Here is a 19,055-nt window from a genome sequence, read left to right as displayed (position 1 = left end):
ATTCGCCAGCAAGTGTTTGAACCATGGGGATTTTTTCCAGGGCAATGGCTGTACCAACCTATGTACTTTTTTTTCAGATTAGATTCCTCAAGAGGCAGCAGATGATAGCAGGAAGGGCTTTGGATGAAGCACCAGGGGAGCCAGGCACTGACCCAGGTTTTGTCATAGTCAGGCAACCCCAAGCAGCCCCTCTGCCTCTCTTGGGCTTATTTTCTTCATCAACTGGGTTCTGTACTTTTCATTTTCTTATAAAAGAAAGATTATCAATTTGACTGGGAAGGCAATGCACTTACATATGTGTTTCTTGGAGCTGAATTTAAACAGTGGTTTAGGATTTTTATATGGGATTTGGGGTAACATAGTGGACACTTAAAAATTATTGTTTTGTAAAACAAAAACGCCATTTAAGTAGATTTTCAAGAATACTAACCCTTTCTTAAATATAGGACATAATATTTAAATTTTAACTCAGAAAAAATATTTCTTTGAAGATTTCCATTTGTATAATAGAAAGAAGATGGTTCGTATTATTCAGCTAAATTGCTTATAATAATGCTATACCGGGCCTAGGGCCTATCTCATAGCAGATGCTAGATAAATGTTTACCAAAATGAAGTCAAATGTGTTTGGCTCTGCACATCATACTTTACCTTTCTGGACTTCAGTTCTCTCCCCTGTGAAATGCAGGGTTTTGGTACATATGAACCTGTGAATAATTTTCAGTATTAATCTGTGCATTCAGTTTAGTTTGCATTGTTAATGTTTCAAGTTGCATGGAGGTTTTCTTAAATTTATGGGAGATTATCTAACTTCTAGTATCATCACCCATCTCTACTAGCATCTTTTAATGTATAGACATTTGGATAATCACAGTTATGCACGTTTTGTTTTCAGAAATTTTGTATTTATTCAAATTTACTATGAAAGAGATCAAGTGACAAATGACCAAACCAAGGAACACCTGCAAAAGAAAAACTATACCTTGCCGCAGTGAACATCCCATTGCTATGGAATATCTTTATCAAACATGACTCACTTTTTTCAAGTATAGCTTTTATAAACTTGCAAACTTAAACAATATTATTCGTACTAACTTTTACTAGGAATTGAAAATGAATTTCTTATGTTTATAATTTTTAATAATAATAGATTATGACAGTAAAGTCATTTATTCTCTGGTGTAAATTTTAGTTATTTTCCTATTCTTATAAATCTTATGACTAAAAAAATTATCTGCACACATACTTGTGCAAATGATTACAGATATTTTGAATTGTTTCTTTAGGGACTATCCCTATGTTAATGAGTATGTTTAATTTTATAGTTTTATTTCATGTCACCATGTTCTTACTGGAAAGGAACTCACTAATTTGAAGTTTTTGAGAGAAATGTATGAATGTACCTACTAACCTCTCACCTCACATTATTCACTTAGCCTGACTAGTTTTCTTCTGTCCTCTTATGTCTCTCACTTCCTCTGTATGTGTACATGCTTGTGAAAAATGGAAAGACTAGACATTGGATCAGGAGTTTAAATATTCAATGTGACCCTTGCTTAAATAGACCAAATTGTATGCAACTTAAAAATTATGAATATAATCCTTACAAATACTGGATGGAAAGTATTTTTTATTCCTAATAATATACTTTGCAGCTTTAAAAATATAAATTATAATTAACATGGCTTTTTCTTTTGGAAAACAACGACTTGTACCAAGGTGACATTTTGGGGATAGAAGCTCTTATTTCTTTACAGACAAGTTTAAAACAAAATTAAACAAAATCATCACTCAAAAATGTGTTTTCATACTTTGAGTATCGTTTGTTCTTACTTCAAAATTGTTGAGCAGCATTTTTAGATTATCTTAAACTCTCTAGATAGAAATATAAATACATTCAGCTCTCATTATTCTAAATAGACAAGGTTATTTTCCAGATTTTAAAAATCATTGACATTTAGCAGAAGTGTGCTTTTGGTTGGTTGAAAGAAGCATCCAATTATAAGTATAAAATCTTAATCAGTATGCAAAAATAGGTATCATTTTTACTGTCTTTTTATTTCAATATTAAAATTCCAAAAATGTTGACAATCTAACTGCATAGTTTATTCAATAATTTTGAATAATAATTATCTTTTATTTAATTCTCATTCACTTCAAGAAATAAATAGATCATCTGTAATTGATGTTTCATCATAATTCTTAGATTGCCTTTGTTCTATTTTTCAAGTTTAACATTGCCTCAGACAATTGGACAGGTTTTCATTGAGAAACTAGCTGACTATATTCTGGTGAAAACAACCTTTGGTTTTTCATTGGCTTGGGATGGAATATCTGGAATTTACCTGAAGCTGTCTGAGGAGCACAAAGGGAAATCATGTGGCCTATGTGCAAACTACAATGACATTCAATCTGATGATTTCATCATTCAGCAAGGTAAGTGGAGCAGAAGAAATGGGTGGGTACTTCTGAGCTCTTCTTCCTTCACTGATCACTCTGTTTATACCCAGAAGGGTACAACTTGTCCTAGGTTGGGTAAAAATGGTAGCTATCACTTGCCTGCTTATGTGATTTTAAGTGAAGCTTGAACAGGAAAATATTTTTGTGTCATTCTTGAAAGCCATGAGCTAGCTTACGTTTGCTAAATTAATACAAGTCAGGTCTTACTCATGTAACAAATACTAACTGAGCATTTACTTTGTGTCTGGCACTGTTGTAGGAGCTTGGGATATATCAGTGGAAAAAAAAAAGCTTCTCCCTTCTTGGGGCTTATATCAACATTTTAGTGATTCAGACCCATTTGGGGCAAACTTGTCTACTTTTGGGCAACAGATATTTTGCTTCCAGTCTTGATAGGAATAAATTAAATGACTTCCATGTAATAGTTTTGTAAATACAATAAAATGTGAGCAGAATTGATAAAAGTTGAGTAATAACTTGGAATGGCTCTTATCACGTATAATGATGTACATATCATTCATTCATCTATTTATTCTAAGTTATGAAACTCATCCCAGTGAGCTGTTAAAAATGGGTTGTTTCAATATGGGTACTAGTTTGCAGTGGCAACAAAATAAGAGAATTACAGGACACAATCATGATTTAGGTCCACATATAAATGTGCAATAAAAAAGAATACTGTTCTTAGTACCAGAAGACCTACCTGGCTTTGAATCTTGTTCAGCTCTTACAAGTTTTATAATTTGAGGCATCTCAATTAATCTCTCTGATACTCAGTTTCTTCAGCTGTTAAATAGGGATTAAAATAATTTGGAACACAGAGCATTGTTAATAATAATAGCATAGCTTGATACCATTTAGTAATAGTTAATATGAGTACATAGCTATATTATTCCCAACTCTTACAACATCCTGTAAAGTGGGTGTATTTTCTTAATTTTACAATGAGGACACAAGGTGATGTGCCCAATGTAACACAGCTTGTAAATGGTGTTATCAGAGTTGAGTTAACAGATCCAACTGGCTCCCAATTCTATTCTTAGATAAATGTGAGAGAAACTGACTTTTAATCTGTAAAGCGCTATATAATACTGTTTGTTTTATACTATAAAATTAATAAAGGAGAGTTGCCCATATGTTGTGTTTTAAGGGAATGAAAATCCTACTTAGAGTGTGGGTTCTGGAGTCAGAATGTGGGATTCATATTCTGCTTTGCCACTTGTTAAACTTTCTAAGTTTAATGATATACTAGTAGTGTATACTTCATAGAGTTGCAAGGATTAAATGAGGTAATCCCTGTAAAATACTTAGTACAGTGTCTCGCTTGGCACATAGTTAATACTGAATACATTTTAGCTAATTTATTATCATCTCCAAGTGTTCTCAATGAGCCTATAATGGAGCTAACGTGAAAATGTTTGATTAAAGACATTGCTTTAAGAGGCCCTTGTCAAAATGCAAACATTTTCCCAGGATGCATAATGCTTCATCAGTATTAGTTTACTAGTAGCTAAAGAGCAGGGCCTCAAGGAGTCAATTTTCTTACGTGCAAAATGGAGATAATAATAATGACCCTTAGAGCTTCCCAGCCTCTGAGAATCTAATGAGAAAATGTAAGTGAAAGTGTTTAAAAGTCTGTGAGCACAGTACAAATGTACAGTATTGTACATTTCATCACGAAATGGTGTTTTGCATCCGGTTGGGTATTTAGAATGAGAGAGTTCACAAACTTGGAATCTTGAGACTATATTAGGAAGTAGGGTTTTGGACGTAGGCAGAACCAATCAGATGGCAGCTATTGATTTCTTTTTCTTCTGTATCAAAGCTTTATGAAAAAAATAATACTCAATTCAATTCTCAATGTTAGAGTTAAAGACTGCCATGGGCAACTTCCCTGGGAACATCTAGGGAACATGGTATAGAAGTTGGGATAGAAAATAGCATCCGCTCTTGTTAGAGGCAGAGAGACTCAGATTAGGATTTGCGTTAAGAGTCAGACAGACTTTGATAACCTGGAACATAAAATGGTTGCTTACAGTGAGATAATTGGGCAGCAGGCAGAGGGATGTTAGCAGATTATTTGTGGGAGAAGACCGGAAGGAGGCAATTTGACTGAATTACGGCTGAACTGGCAGAAGGCAAGAAGGACCCTGGAAAGTATATGGAAGGAGCCTAAAGAGAGATTTCAGCTTTTTCACAATTTTATTTAGTGCACAGAGTAAAGCAGAATGATAAAAAAACTAACTTATGATAATTTATAAAGATGTGACTAGAACCTGCTTTCCGATTTTCTCTCATACCATAATAATGCAAGAATACGTCTACAGGTGAGCTGTATTACCTTTAGCTTAAAGATGCCTAGTATTTTCTTGAAACTCAGCCTGTACTTTGCTGATTAGATAAATCTTTAGAGGCAGAGAGGTAGTTTGATTGAATCCCATTGAATTAATAATTTCTTAACAGTGATTAAAATTGTATTTCTCTTTGCATTCCTATGCATTCTTCAGGCATGACTTCACAAAGAAATGAGCCTTTTCAGAATTTCTGTAGATATAGAAATATTTAAATTTGTTGTCTAGTTGAGATTCTGGTTCCATAATTCATGTCTATGGCTAGCTACTCATAGAAGCCCTGATTTACTCTTGTTTTTCCCAGCATAATAATTAATACTGCCTCTCTTTCACTCTTAGAAGTGTTCCAATATGGACAGTAAATTGCTCCGTTTGTAGTACATTTTATATGAAACATTTTAATTTTAGTTTTACAGGCTCCCAGACCACCAACTGATATGGATTTAAAGTCTCATAGTAACCAACATTTGTGACTTTTTTGTTAATGCAATGTAGTGAAAACAGCTAAATATGTGGTTAAAAGCTGGAATTAAAGTGAACTCTAAGGGATTGCTCAGGTTGTTTAGTTACATTAAAATTTGTGCATAAATATGGAAATAGGTGGGCCTTTAGGAAATATTTTTGATTCTGCAGACCTTAAAAGTACGATGATGCTTTGAAATGAAATGTGACTATAAATTTACTTAAAAGGAACATCAGTTTTTCCTTTTAAAAATAAGTATATTTGGCTTCCCTGGTGGCGCAGTGGTTGGGAGTCCGCCTGCCGATGCAGGGGACACGGGTTCGTGCCCTGGTCCGGGAAGATCCCACATGCCGCGGAGCGGCTGGGCCCGTGAGCCATGGCCACTGAGCCTGCGCGTCCGGAGCCTGTGCTCTGCAATGGGTGAGGCCGCAACAGTGAGAGGCCCGTGTACCGCAAAATAAATAAATAAATAAATAAATAAATAAATAAATAAATAAATAAATAAATAAATAAATAAAATAAAAATAAGTATATTAGACCAGACCCATGCTTGGTTCAGGGTATAGCATTTCCAACAATATCAGAGATAATAAAGTGGACCAAACATCTAGGACTCTAATAATCTATTTAATAAATATGGAAAACTCCCTTGTATTTATTCGTTCACTTATTTAGCAAACATATTTTGGGCACCTACTCTATACCAGATAGTAAACTAGGGATCCAGCAATAGGACCGCTTAGACAAGCTCTCTCCCTTCATGTAGTAGAAGGCAAAATAAATAGACAAATTAAAATATAATTTTTGTGAGCAATAGCAGCCATTAAAAAAGGGGGAAAAGGAGACTAAGTGACAGAACAGTGTATGTTTGGTGGGTCTAGATCATGTGCTGGAGAAGGCTTCTCTGAGGAGGTCATATTAAATAGATGTCCACATGAAGTAAGGGAGACAGCAGAGGGAAGATTGGGGTGGGGGAAGAGTGATTTCGAAGGAGGAGATGCAAGAGCAAAAGCAGGAGCAGGGTGGAAATGAGCTTGAGTGAAGAACATTATAAAGCTTGTATGATTGGAGTAGGCTGAGCAAAAATAGGAGTGGAAGATGTAGGAGGGATAGGGTGGGGTAGAGTGGGTGAAACAGGTGGGGAGTTGGGGGAGTGCAGAGGCCAGATCAAAAAAGTCTTCCAGGCCCCTGTAAAATTTGGGATTTTATACTAAGAGAGCAAAGCGTTCTTATAGAGGAACTTTTACAATCTTCCCCAAAATTGGTAGTAGTAAGTAGACATCTTCCTATCTTGAAGATGCTGAGATAGAATGGTGAACCATTTGGCTTGCAGTTTTTGATTCTAGTGGTGCAGTAGCTTGTCATCGATGGTGGACCTGTGGCTGTGTAAATCTCAGTGGTAGAGATGCTAACACTCAAACATGAAGGCTGTCACATGGAACTTCGAGATGTCATCTTGTTTGGGTCTGCGGAGTCCTTGAGATTGCAGATTCAGCCCTTGTCTGAACGTGGGGCAGGATTAATTTTCATGTCAGATCCTGAACTTGTCCTCAGGCCAGATAGAAGGCCCAGAGTGCTCACCACCAACTGCCTGTTTGTTGCTGCTGCATAGTAGCTCCTGAATCTTGCCTCTGAATAATGCTGGGGTGGTATCAGGATTCCTAATCTGTCCCGAGCATCTTTAGAAACACTATTCATCCTATTCCAAAGGAATGAATTCACTTCTTAGTACCCTCTTCTCCAGGTGTCTTTTCCATTTTTTCATTGTCTGTATGACCATCCTCTGAAATCTCCACAAGGGCTCTAGGTACCCCAAAAATGGAGCTACAATTTTAGTAAGGTTCTGACTTATGTCAAATAGAATGAGAGGGCTGTCTGAAAATTTTCATACCAAACTTTGACTTATGTTTCTTAATTTTATGCATATTCTTTCTCCTCTCTGCATTATAAACTGCAGGCTTAACTGGTATTCATTTTGTACCACTCACTTTTCAACCCTTCCCCATTTTGCTTCAATGAAGTTTGCTTTCTGTCTCCAATGGTATTAACTTTTATTTGGTACTTAAACTTTGTTCAATTTATTTTTATTATGCTGAAGTAATGTTATAGTCTAATATCATTGGTAATTATAAAGCTATTGAGTTTAACTTTTTGACCAGGAAGTTTATGTTGGTGAACTGTGTCTTTGTGGAAAGTGATCCTATTATACATATTTTTTTGTATGTGTTTGTGAGAAATAGAGGACTATACAGAAGACATTGCTATGTTTGCAAATAGTTGGTTGGTGCAAACTCCAGATGACCCCAAATGTGTACCCACACCCTCAGATTTTCCAAATCCATGCTCCAGTGGAATGCCAGCATTTGAGGTAAATATGATGTGAAAAATTTAGGCATGTTGGATACACCACACATATACTGTATTTGTATATTTAACACTAAGCATTTTTAGCGTAAATACTACATAAACACTATTAAAATCAGGAAATGTAATGCAACAAGAATAATTTAATGATTATTTCAAAAATGGTGACTACAATGAGTTTCATAAAAGTAGTACTCATTATAAAAATATGTAGTTAGAAAAGTGTTGTTTAAAATTTATAAGCCTACATACTTTCTCTTTCCTAGTAAGAACAGAGTGTCTTGCAAACAGATCAGTAGAAAAAAATGAGAGTACAAGCATATCATTCAGTATGTTCTGCTGACCGCCATCTTTTTCTGCATAGGCAATCTTCTTCAAGTGTCAGATACTGTTGCAGTTTCCCTTTTTGAGCTGCCATGAATATATTGATCCATATTTATATATTGCCAGCTGTGTTAATGATCTTTGCAAGTAAGTGAAATGATTTTATTTGCAATAAAATTTTCTTTATCCAAAAAGAAGAGCAAAAACAATTGTGTAACTCATCATCTCAGCAGTTCACAAAATGTAATGGGAAATGTAAAACATAAACTGTACTAACAGCTATTAAAATCTTACTGGATAACAGGTACAGTCTGAGTGTTTTATATTAACAGCATGAACAGAGTACATTAGTTCTTATACACTTTTTGTGCCACTGATCCCTTTTGGGAACCTAGAGAGGCTATAGGCTCTTTTCAAAATAGTGTTTTGAAATGCACAAAATAAAGCATATAAGATTACAAAGGAACTAATTATATTGAAATAGAATTACTGAAATAGTAAATGAAATGAATTTCTGATCCATGTGCTCTTTTATGTGCATTTCAGGTCTAATAACTAATGTAGTTTGATATAGTGATGAGTATAAACAATATTTTGAGATATCTGCAACAATTAAATGAGAAATGAAAATATGGAAAAATGAGATATGAGTTACATTGATGACAAAGTTACAGATTCTGCTAAGAACATTGTGATGTGTTGCCCATGTGTGTAGCTGAAAGAAGTGCTAAATATCAGCTGGAGATTAGCAAAAATAAACATGTAGTATTTTTCACATCCAAGGGCACAGACTCTTGCCTTCACTCCCGGGTTAAGAACACGTAGACTAAGGTGGTTGTCTAGGGAACAAATTCAGTGAGACTCATCATAACGTGTTCATCAATGTAGAACTTATAAATTACCCATTACTGAGGTGAAGTCCTTTTTATTTTAGTTTTTCAAAAGTTTACCAAGTGAAAGATACATGTACCCTGATATTCATAGCAGCACTATTAACAATCGCCAAGACATGGAAGCAACCTAAGTGTCCATCGACAGATGAGTGCATAAAGAAGATGTGGTATTTATATACAATGGAATACTAGCCATAAAAAGAATGTAATAATGCCGTTTGCAGCAACATGGGTGGATCTAGAGATTATCAGACTAAGTGAAGTAAGTCAGAAAGAGAAAGACAAATACTATATGGTATCACTTATTGTGGAATCTAAAATATGACACAGGTTAACTTATTTACAAAACAGAAACAAAGACATAGAAAACAAACTTGTGGTTACCAAAGGGGAAAGGGGGTGGGGAGGGATAAATTAGGAGTTTGTGATTAGCAGATACAAAATACTGTATATAAAATAAACAACAAGGTCCTGTACAGAGCAGGGAACTATATTTAATATCCTGTAATAAACCATAATGGAAAAGAATATGAAAAATAATATGTATATATATGTATAACTGAATCACTTCGCTGTACACCAGAAACTAACACAACATGTAAATCAACTATACTTCAATTAAAAAAAATTACCAAGTGTATGTGATTAGCTATCTTGAATGTTTGAGAATATCTCAAGAAATTTTTATGTTTGCATCTTTTAAGTATCCCAAGAAGTTTAAATGGTACATGGGAACATTGCTGTAAAGGACCAAACTAATTTTTGGTTGAGTAAAACCACTGAAATTATATCTTGGGTAGCTTGTTAAGAGGTCTAAGTTTATCAAAAGTGAAAACAGAGAGGAAAGGTTGAGGTAGTGTGAAGTTATTTATAATCACTCTGCTTTAATTAAATTAAGATTATTATAAAAATAATGAATGTAATAATATTTTCCAGATATTAAAATGAGATTGTTTGGGAAACTTCTTAATTTTGAATAAAGTACAGTTATACCTTTATTTGTATGTATAGTCTCAGGGATTTCTGAACTAATGCAGGAGCTTTGAAAGAGCATTCCCTCTGCCTAAAATATTGAGTACTGACCTTGATATTTTATAACATTCTGTCCTCTATTTGGTTTTATTTTTCATTTAAGTGCTATATTGTTCTATCTCTGTTCTATCACTTAGGCTCTTTTTTGAGGACTCTGTAGGTAGTCCATTGTCCTTATTTAGCCATCTATATGGAATTAACAATTGTTCTTATTCCATGATGACTCATTCTGGGACCATTCTCCAACAGTCTTCTCACTTGTCTTATCATCTTTAGCACTCGTTTCTCAGGTAGGCTGAAGTGAAGGATCACTTGGCAGATCCAGAAAAGTCAGTCGCCATTTATTAGTTGGGATATTGTTTGGTTGCTTCAAAAGCATCAGTGGCTTCGATTCAATTGAATGCTTATATTTCTCCATTGACTCAGTGATACTATTGCTATGTCATCCCCCAGGGCCTAGGGTATTATTTTCAATTTCATTGTCAAAACTGGCTCACCACTGCCATGCTCATATTTTAACCCTTAGGAAGGGAGAAAAGGAAATAGAGGGCTGTCAGCATTTTTAAGGAAGTGATGTGGAAGTTTCATGCACATTCTCACTTTTAACCCTTTGGTCAGAACTTAGAAACATGGGCCATACCTAGAAGTAAGGACAGCTGAGAAATGTTGTCCTTGGCTGGGCAGCCATATGCCCAGCAAAAACTTGCAGGTTCTAATACTGAAAAGAAGAGGGAACTGGGCATGAAAGGTAGCTGACCATACCTACTTCATCTGAAATTTCATCATTAAGAAGTTAACATTTTTGTCTTTTGAAATTTTGATGTATTTAGGCTTTGGATTTCAAAACCTAATGGCTTTCTTTAGGGCAAATAAAAACAGCAGGATGGTGAAACACCTTTTACTGGTTGAAATCAGCTGACACCTTAAGATACATATCTGAGGTGAAGAGGCAGGGCAGAGCAGGCAGGTAATACCAAAGAAAGGGCTTTATAATGGAATAAGTGGGCATTGATAAAATGGAAGTGAGAAGGTACCAGGGTTAGCCTTTCACTCCCCTCAATATTTCACCCAGGACTATACCTACCTACATTCTTTTTCCCCTAAAGGAAAGTCTCTTCATTTCTTATGTTAAAAGACTGCCTACAGGGATCCTATACCATGATTATATAATTGTGAATCTGCTGAACACAAATTAATTTCCTGCTTGGATTATGATAGTGTTTTGAATTCAATTCAACACATTTTCTGAGTGTTTTTTCCGAGTTGAGCATTGTGCCACATCTTGGTGAAATAGAAACAATTTATTATGTTGATTTTTAAATTTTTTTTCTTTAAACCCACATTTGTTTATTTATTTGTTTTTGTCTGTGTTGGGTCTTCGTTTCTGTGCGAGGGCTTTCTCTAGTTGTGGCAAGCAGGGGCCACTCTTCATCGCAGCACGCGGGCCTCTCACAATCGTGGCCTCTCTTGTTGCAGAGCACAGGCTCCAGACGCGCAGGCTCAGTAGTTGTGGCTCACGGGCCCAGTTGCTCCGTGGCATGTGGGATCCTCCCAGACCAGGGCTCGAACCCGTGTCCCCTGCACTAGAAGGCAGACTCTCAACCACTGCGCCACCAGGGAAGCCCTATTATGTTGATTTTTAATTTATTTTATTTTTAAATTTTTTGTTGAAGTATAGTTGATTTACAATATTATATTAGTTTCAGGTGTACAGCATAGTGATTCAATATGTTTATAAATTATACTCCATTTAGCATTATTATAAAATATTGACTATATTCTCTACGCTGTACATTACATCCTTATATCTTATTTATTTTATACCTAGTAGTTTATACCTCTTCATTCCCTTCTCCTATCTTGCCCCGCCCCTCATCCCTCTCCCCAGTGGTAGCCACTAGTTTGTTCTCTGTGAATCTCTTTCTGTTTTGTTATATTCATTCATTTATTTTTTTAGATTCCACATATAAGTGAAAACACAGTATTTTCTTTTTCTGTCTTATTTCACTAAGCATAACACCCTTCAAGTCCATCCACGTTTTTGCAAATGGCAAAATTTTATTCCTTTTTATGGCTGTGTAATGTTCCATTTGTAATATTCCATAATATCTTCTTTATTCATTCATCTTTGATGGAAACTTAGGCTGCTTCCGTATCTTGGCTATTGTAAGTAATGCTACTATGGCAAAACAAATTCGGGGTGTTTACAGAACACAAAAAAAGTGTTGCTGGGCATGGTGAATGGGAGAGAGAGAGGAGATGAAGTTAGAGAAGTAGGCAGAGCCTAGATTACCTAGAGTCTTAGGGCTCATAGTAAGGAGTATGAATCTTTGCTTGATCTTATTTCATACAACTTGACTATTCTCAGCAGATCTGAATTTGCCCTTTGCCTTATCTCTTACCCTACTCTGCTTATTCTGGGTAGGCTGACTGTGCTTTAGCCTGAATTATGTCAGAATGTCAGTTAGTTCATTTGGGATATAATAAATCTGGGGGGAGGGGGTAGTACAAAATGAAAATGCAAGGCCCCCTGTTAAAAACATTGTTGAGAATTTCAAGATAGTGACAGCAGAGTGTGAAACCGAGTACAGGGTCCAGCTAAGTGAAGGGTCTTTTTTTTTTTTTAATTAATTAATTAATTTATTTATTTTAGTTTTTTATTTATTTATTTTTTTTGCGGTACGCGGGCCTCTCACTGTTGTGGCCTCTCCCGTTGCGGAGCAACAGGCTCCGGACGCGCAGGCTCACTGGCCATGGCTCACGGGCCCAGCCGCTCCGCGGCACGTGGGATCTTCCCGGACCGGGGCACGAACCTGTGTCCCCTGCATCGGCAGGCGGACTCCCAACCACTGCGCCACCAGGGAAGCCCTGAAGGGTCTTTTTAAGAGCAGGGCCTTGTGTGACTGACTACACAGGTCACATTCCCATAAAGCTGGCCCTGATCTTGATAAATGTTGCTGAAAAAAATGAATGCCTTCTACTGATGAAAAAAAACAATGCTGCTGTGAACATTGATGTGCATATATCTTTTTGAATTAGTGCTTTTGTTTTCTTCAACTATATACCCAGGAGTGGAATTGCTGGGTCATAGGGTAGTTCTATTTTCAGTTTTTTGAGGAACTTTCATTCTCTTTTGCATAGTGACTGCCCCAATTTACATTCCCACCAACAGTTTACTAGAGTTCCCTTTTCTCCACATCTTCACCAACTGTTTGTTATTTTTTTGACAACAGCCATTCTGACAGGTGTGAAGTGATAATCTCATTGTGGTTTTGATTTGCATTTCCCTGATGATTAGTGATGGTGAGCATCTTTTCATGTGTCTGTTGGCCATCAAAACAAAAAACAATTTAGAAATAGTCCCTGCCCTAGGAACTCAGATTCTAATGGGGCAGAGAAACAGACCTTCAGCAATTATACATGCTTTAAAAGCAAAGTGCAGTGAATGTGGAGGAGAGAACTACTAACTTTATCAGGTAGTGCCTAGAGGAGATGACAGCTGAGTTGGAATTTGAAGGATGATACATTACCAGTTCTTGAACTTGTCGTGTTTCTGCTTCTAAGAATGCTAAACTTAGCAGCAAGGAAATGCTTCTAATTTTGCCACACCCAAATCAATTGATTTATTGATAAAAACAACTATTGTTTAATGTTCATTTTCCCTATTAAAGTTCACATCCAAAATGGAAAAATAAGCTTATTTTCCCCTCAGTAAATTGCAATAATAATTTCTTTCTTGCCCGATTGTTGTTTTTATGCAATGCCAAATGTAATATGCCCAGTACAGTTACTAGCATAACATAGTCACAGTAAATAGTAGCTATTTGAATAATAGTTGCATTGGGTTGGAAAGCTAATATTCAGTTACTTTGTTAGTTTTCAGAGCCTCCATTAATTGTAGGAAACAATGCACATATTTAAAGTAAATCATAGATTTTAATGTCTTTCTAGGAATTCAACAGTTTTAACTTACCTTGTTTTTCAGAGACTTTTCTTATTCGGAGGTTTAGAATATTTTCTGAGTTTCTGAAGTTTATATGCTCAGTGCTTTTTTTTCCTCCTAAAGCTCAGTTAATTGGACTAGATAAGCTTCATGACTCAATTACAGTAGCACAGGATAAGTGCAATTTGAGACTGGTGGCTTTGGCTTTTACAACAGAGATACTGAAAATGCTAAGGCTCACAAAATACAACATTCGTAAGGTCATTATCTTGAAAGATATTTAACTATTTAATTTTGAGTTTCAGTTGGGTTGAAAAACAAGCCCACTACCTTATAAACCCTGTTTATTTTGTAGATGCCTTGTTAATCTGCTTTGGGAATTGGCAGACCTCTTATATTTGTTTGGAGGAGTTTCTAAGGCGATTATAAGAAAATACTTAAAGGTTATTCACTCTTGGCAGCATTATAAAAGTAACTAGCTTTAGTAATTTAAACCTGAAAGAAATAAAAATCTTCTTTTAAATCTTAAATTAAATGCTATTTATTTAATCTTTCAAAAGTTCTGCAGGTTATTAGTATTGGTTTTATTCCAGCATGTATACTATCAAGAGCATGGTATCTTAGAAATAATTTTCATATTGGTTGTTTTTGCTGTGATAGAATTTTATCTGTTCTAATAGGATTTGTTAAATTCTGAAAGATCTAGGATGCTTTGTGTGGGAACAAAAAAATACAAGGATTCTGGGAAGAACATCATAATTAAAATAGAAATCTTTTTCAGTATAGGTACTCCCTTGAATCAAATGAAAAGTGGCCAAATTATTGAAAGATGAAACAATTTACCTAGGCCTTTTTAGCTGGGATCCCATGTTTATCTGTTTTCTGCATTATTGTACATAACATATTATAATGTATTATATTATATACAAGCTGACATCAGCTAATATTAGAATATTCACCACATACTCAGCATTTCTTGAGATCAGGAGCTCAAAGGTATGGTTTCTGTCAATATTTCCTGTGTGATATTGGATCTGTCTTTTCACTTTTCAGAACTCACGATGATGAGACCTATTGTCGAGCAGCCACTGAGTATGCTAGAGCCTGTTCCCATGCTGGCTACCCTATTCAAGACTGGAGAGATGACTTTCCAGCGTGCAGTATGTTTCATTATTTTCCAGCCCTGTGCACTTCTATTAATTTTAGGCTTATCCTAGTACTCAAAACTTACCCTAGTGCTCAAAACTAATGAATTGCAAATACTTGTTATTGATGCAATAATGTTGGTAAACTTTTGCATACTTTTAAAACACTGTAATCTCTGTCTTTCTGTGTCTGCCTTACTTCACTTAGTATGATAATCTCTAGGTCAATCCATATTGCTGCAAATGGCATTATTTCATTCTTTTTTATGACTGAGTAATATTCCATTGTGTGTGTGTGTGTGTGTGTGTGTGTGTGTGTGTATACACCACATCTCCTTAAGACAAATATCATATGATGTTGCTTATATGTGGAATCTAAAAGAAAAAAAAAGACACAAATGAACTTATTCCAAAACAGAAAGAGAGTCACAGACACAGAAAACAAACTTATGGTTACCAAAGGGGAAATGGAGGTGGGGGAGGGATAAATTAGGAGGCTGGGATTAACATATATACACTACTATGTATAAAATAGATAACCAACAGGGATCTACTATAGCACAGGGAACTATACTCAATATTATGTAATAACCTATAAGGGAAAAGAATATGTATATATATATGTATATGTGTATATATATATATATATACATATATATATAATATATATCTCTGAATCACTGTGCTGTACACCTGAAATGTATACAATATTGTAAATCAACTATACTTCAATAAAAAATTTAAAAAAAAACCCAAAAACCCCACTGTAATCTTTTTGAGTGTTGAATAAAGTTGATTTACAGCTCGCCTGTTTGCCCATTTTAGTTGATAAATGTGATGACAGCTTTGTCCATCGGGATTGTATCAGTTGTTGCCCACCAACCTGCACATTTGAGGACCAATGTCTTGGGAGTAATCTCCATTGTCTTGACGGATGTTACTGCGCGGATGGTAAGTGCTTCATGAAAGAAACCATGTCTGCACTCATGGAAACTAGTACCCCTGTGATCCAAGAATCATATCTTAATGTCATCTCTCAGGATGATAGGGCTGTTGTGATTTTCTATCCTTGTAGGATTTGATCCTTGAAGTGACTAGAAGGAATGGCTGCTTTTCTTTAGTAAAAGCCTTATTCCTTTGCAAATTTCCTTGGAAGTTTGGAACTTTGTCTTGAAGTTACCCATGGCAGATCTTTTGTTCTCTTGAGTATTTAAAGATATTTAATAATTTATATACTTTCATTTTTTAAAGATGAAATCAAGTTCAGAAAAAAAAAACCTTCACATTTTGGCAGTACAAGATTTTAGTCCTGATGTAGTTTTAATATTTGAAATTAGAAGTAACATAGTAAGTGATAGAAACGGGATTTAAATCTGCTATACTGATAGACATTTATAAGAACATTGAGGATTTACTCAAACCCTTTTATTTTTACAGATTAAAAAAAAATAGAATCCCAGAGATGTTAAGTGATTTTCCCACTGTCATACACTTAATATGACTGAGGACTACTTGGAATCAGATCTGTTGACCTCGGTGCATTGTTCTGTCAGTGCTACTCTAAGTGCTTTGGACCCGTGCCAGGCCTAAACTGTTTGTTACCAGCCAGTGATGAGATAAGGAGTTTGCACCAGAATATAAATCCGTGCACCAAAATATAAGTCAATGCTTCCTTCATCTAGAGAGTCTTACTCTGAAAACCAGATCAGCTGAATCAAACAGTGTGCTTAGTAACACTGGTTCGACCACCTTTCCTCATCAGAGAGAAGTACTAAATGCAGTTCTACTGTACTAACCCTTTGAGAAGCACTGCTTGGCTCTTTATTATCTGTGTGATGATAGTGTAAATCTCTCACTTTGACATAAACAGAAATAAAACCAAGAATATACTTTCTCCCTCTTCTCCTCCCCTCTTCCCTCAAAAGCAAAGAGACATTAGTTGCCCTAATTTTGTACTGTGAATCTTGAATTTCTGATGGCAAGTCATGGGATAAGAAAGTTGAAAACCACTGAAATAGACCCTTATAAGGTAGCTACTGATTGAGACAGAGCAAGGCTGTCGGTAACCTCCTTGAAAGTAAAGAAACTTGTTATTTCCAGCACATAGTGTAAGCAAGTGTTCAATAAAAGTTGGTTGAATTATTATATTCAAAGAATACAATCTTTATTTTGTGAATTTGATATGTTTTTCTTAAATAGGCCTCATAATGGAAAATGGGACTTGCATCTCCTTGGAAAATTGCCCATGCAGTTTTCATGGATTAGCTTATTCAGTTGGTTCAAAAATTGAACAAGAATGTACTGAATGGTATGTGATTAATGTACAGCTAATTATTTCTGGATACTTGACTAGTTGACCATTTTACCATGACATATGTTTAAAGAAATATACTTTTTATTGATTTTTCTTCCAAAAATTCCAAGACACAGTTTTCCTTTTATTTAAAGCCTTACAGGGACAGGGTGGTGGGGGGAACATCTATATTTTCTTTTATGATGTAATTCTCCTCACTTCCCTTGGTAGTTCTATAAAATCTTATATCCATGTGATGAACTGTTGAATTGTCTTGTTATTCATAATCACCAATTTGCACAAACTTTTACCTTTAGAACTTGATGGTTCTCTTGGCCTTCTCTATTGAGTACCTTAAAAAGTGACTATCCAGTTTTTGGCCATGATTAGAGACTTTTAGAAATTCTTCTTAAATTAGCTAACTAAAACTATTATAGCCAAAGATTAAATCCCTTCAGGGCAATCTAAAAAGAAACAGAGGTGTAAATGTCTTTAGGCAATTTTCCCTTAGGTGTCTGTGTATATAACTGAAATGCAATTGAAAACTAACCCTGCTCTTAGATACTGATTTGAGTTCCTGCCATTCTGAGACTGCTTCTGTCCTCCAAAATTCATACCTGTTTGATGGTAGAAGGCAGAATTTATCTTACAAAGGGAATATCTTTTCTCTCTCCTTAATGTCTGATGATGCTCAAAGCCAACTTTTAAAATTTTTAGTAGATGAGTTAACTTATTAATCTTAACCTCTCTCTATATATTTCTCTAATGATGTGGGTAAATACTTTATTGTGTGTGACCTTTTTTGGTTTAATCAATGAGGGAAGGACAGAAACAGAAGTTCTCTGCTTAGTGTTTTTGTTCTTGACTAATGCAATAAATAATAATTTAGGTGCTTGCCAGTCCAAATGTATCAGTTAATTGAACTTTTGGAGAGAGATTTTTCAAGTCAGATTATTCCGAACCTAAAAAACATGATACATTTTGGTTACATTTACCAATACGTTATTGCAAATATTCATACAGTTTCTCTATACAATTAGATTAATATTTTTATCATTTCATTTAGTGTATGTGTTGGTGGAGTTTGGAACTGCACTGAGCATGACTGCCCAGGTAATCTTTTAAAATGTTTTTAAAGACAATGTCTTGATTTTCTTGAAATTGAGGAGGAAGCTAGCACTGATTTTTGTAAGGTCATCTCATATAAATGCAATGATTTCTAAATCCAGATATTAAGAGGATAGTGGAAAATTGAATAAATGATAGCTCTGAGCAGACAGCTTTGGGAAAAATTTACTAAAATAGTAGAAATATTCTAAAAAATATGTGGGACAGGTATCATTTAATAAATTTTAAGTTAAATTGAATAACATAATTTAGTAAGTTTGTCAAACACTTTAGTTATTCTTTTTGATACCTAAAAATTTATCCTAAGTTGACCTACTTCTTTTTAAGAATAAACATAATTTCTTCTTCTTTCTCCTTTTATCCTTCTTCTTCTCCTTCCCCTTCTTCTCCTTCTCCTTCCTCTTCTTCTTCTTCTTCTTCTCCTCCTCCCCCTTCCCCTCCCCTCCCCTCCCCCTCCCCTCCCCTCCCCTCCCCTCCCCCTCCCCTCCCCCTCCCCTCCCCTCCCCTCCCCCTCCCCTCCCCCTCCCCCTCCCCTCCCCCTCCCCCTCCTCCTCCTCCTCCTCCTTCTTCTTCTTTTCTTCCTCTTCCTCTTCTTCCTCCTCTACTTCTTCTTCCTCTTCTTCTTCTTCTACTTCTCCTTCTCCTTCTTCTCCTTCCTCT

The 19,055-nt window shown here is 35.5% G+C and overlaps 1 protein-coding gene across 3 annotated transcripts in view; it reads left to right on the top strand.

Moving 5' to 3' along the window:
- Positions 1-19,055, top strand: part of OTOGL (otogelin like) — a 355,766-nt gene that overhangs the window by 229,041 nt on the left and 107,670 nt on the right. For 2 of the 3 annotated variants that reach the window (XM_079936917.1, XM_079936916.1), the window contains exons 9-15: positions 2,206-2,435; positions 7,514-7,641; positions 8,002-8,108; positions 14,883-14,989; positions 15,800-15,925; positions 17,174-17,282; positions 18,334-18,380. In XM_079936917.1, the coding sequence (XP_079793043.1) occupies positions 2,206-2,435; positions 7,514-7,641; positions 8,002-8,108; positions 14,883-14,989; positions 15,800-15,925; positions 17,174-17,282; positions 18,334-18,380 (854 nt within the window). The remainder of the gene's footprint in view (positions 1-2,205; positions 2,436-7,513; positions 7,642-8,001; positions 8,109-14,882; positions 14,990-15,799; positions 15,926-17,173; positions 17,283-18,333; positions 18,381-19,055) is intronic. The other variant, XM_079936918.1, reaches the window with a different exon arrangement.

This window comes from Stenella coeruleoalba (genome assembly GCF_951394435.1).
Source record: "Stenella coeruleoalba genome assembly, chromosome: 11".
In the NCBI taxonomy this organism is placed as follows: Eukaryota; Metazoa; Chordata; class Mammalia; order Artiodactyla; family Delphinidae; genus Stenella; species Stenella coeruleoalba.
Note: the sequence above shows the minus strand (reverse complement) of the source record. Positions and strands in the feature narration are given on the sequence as shown.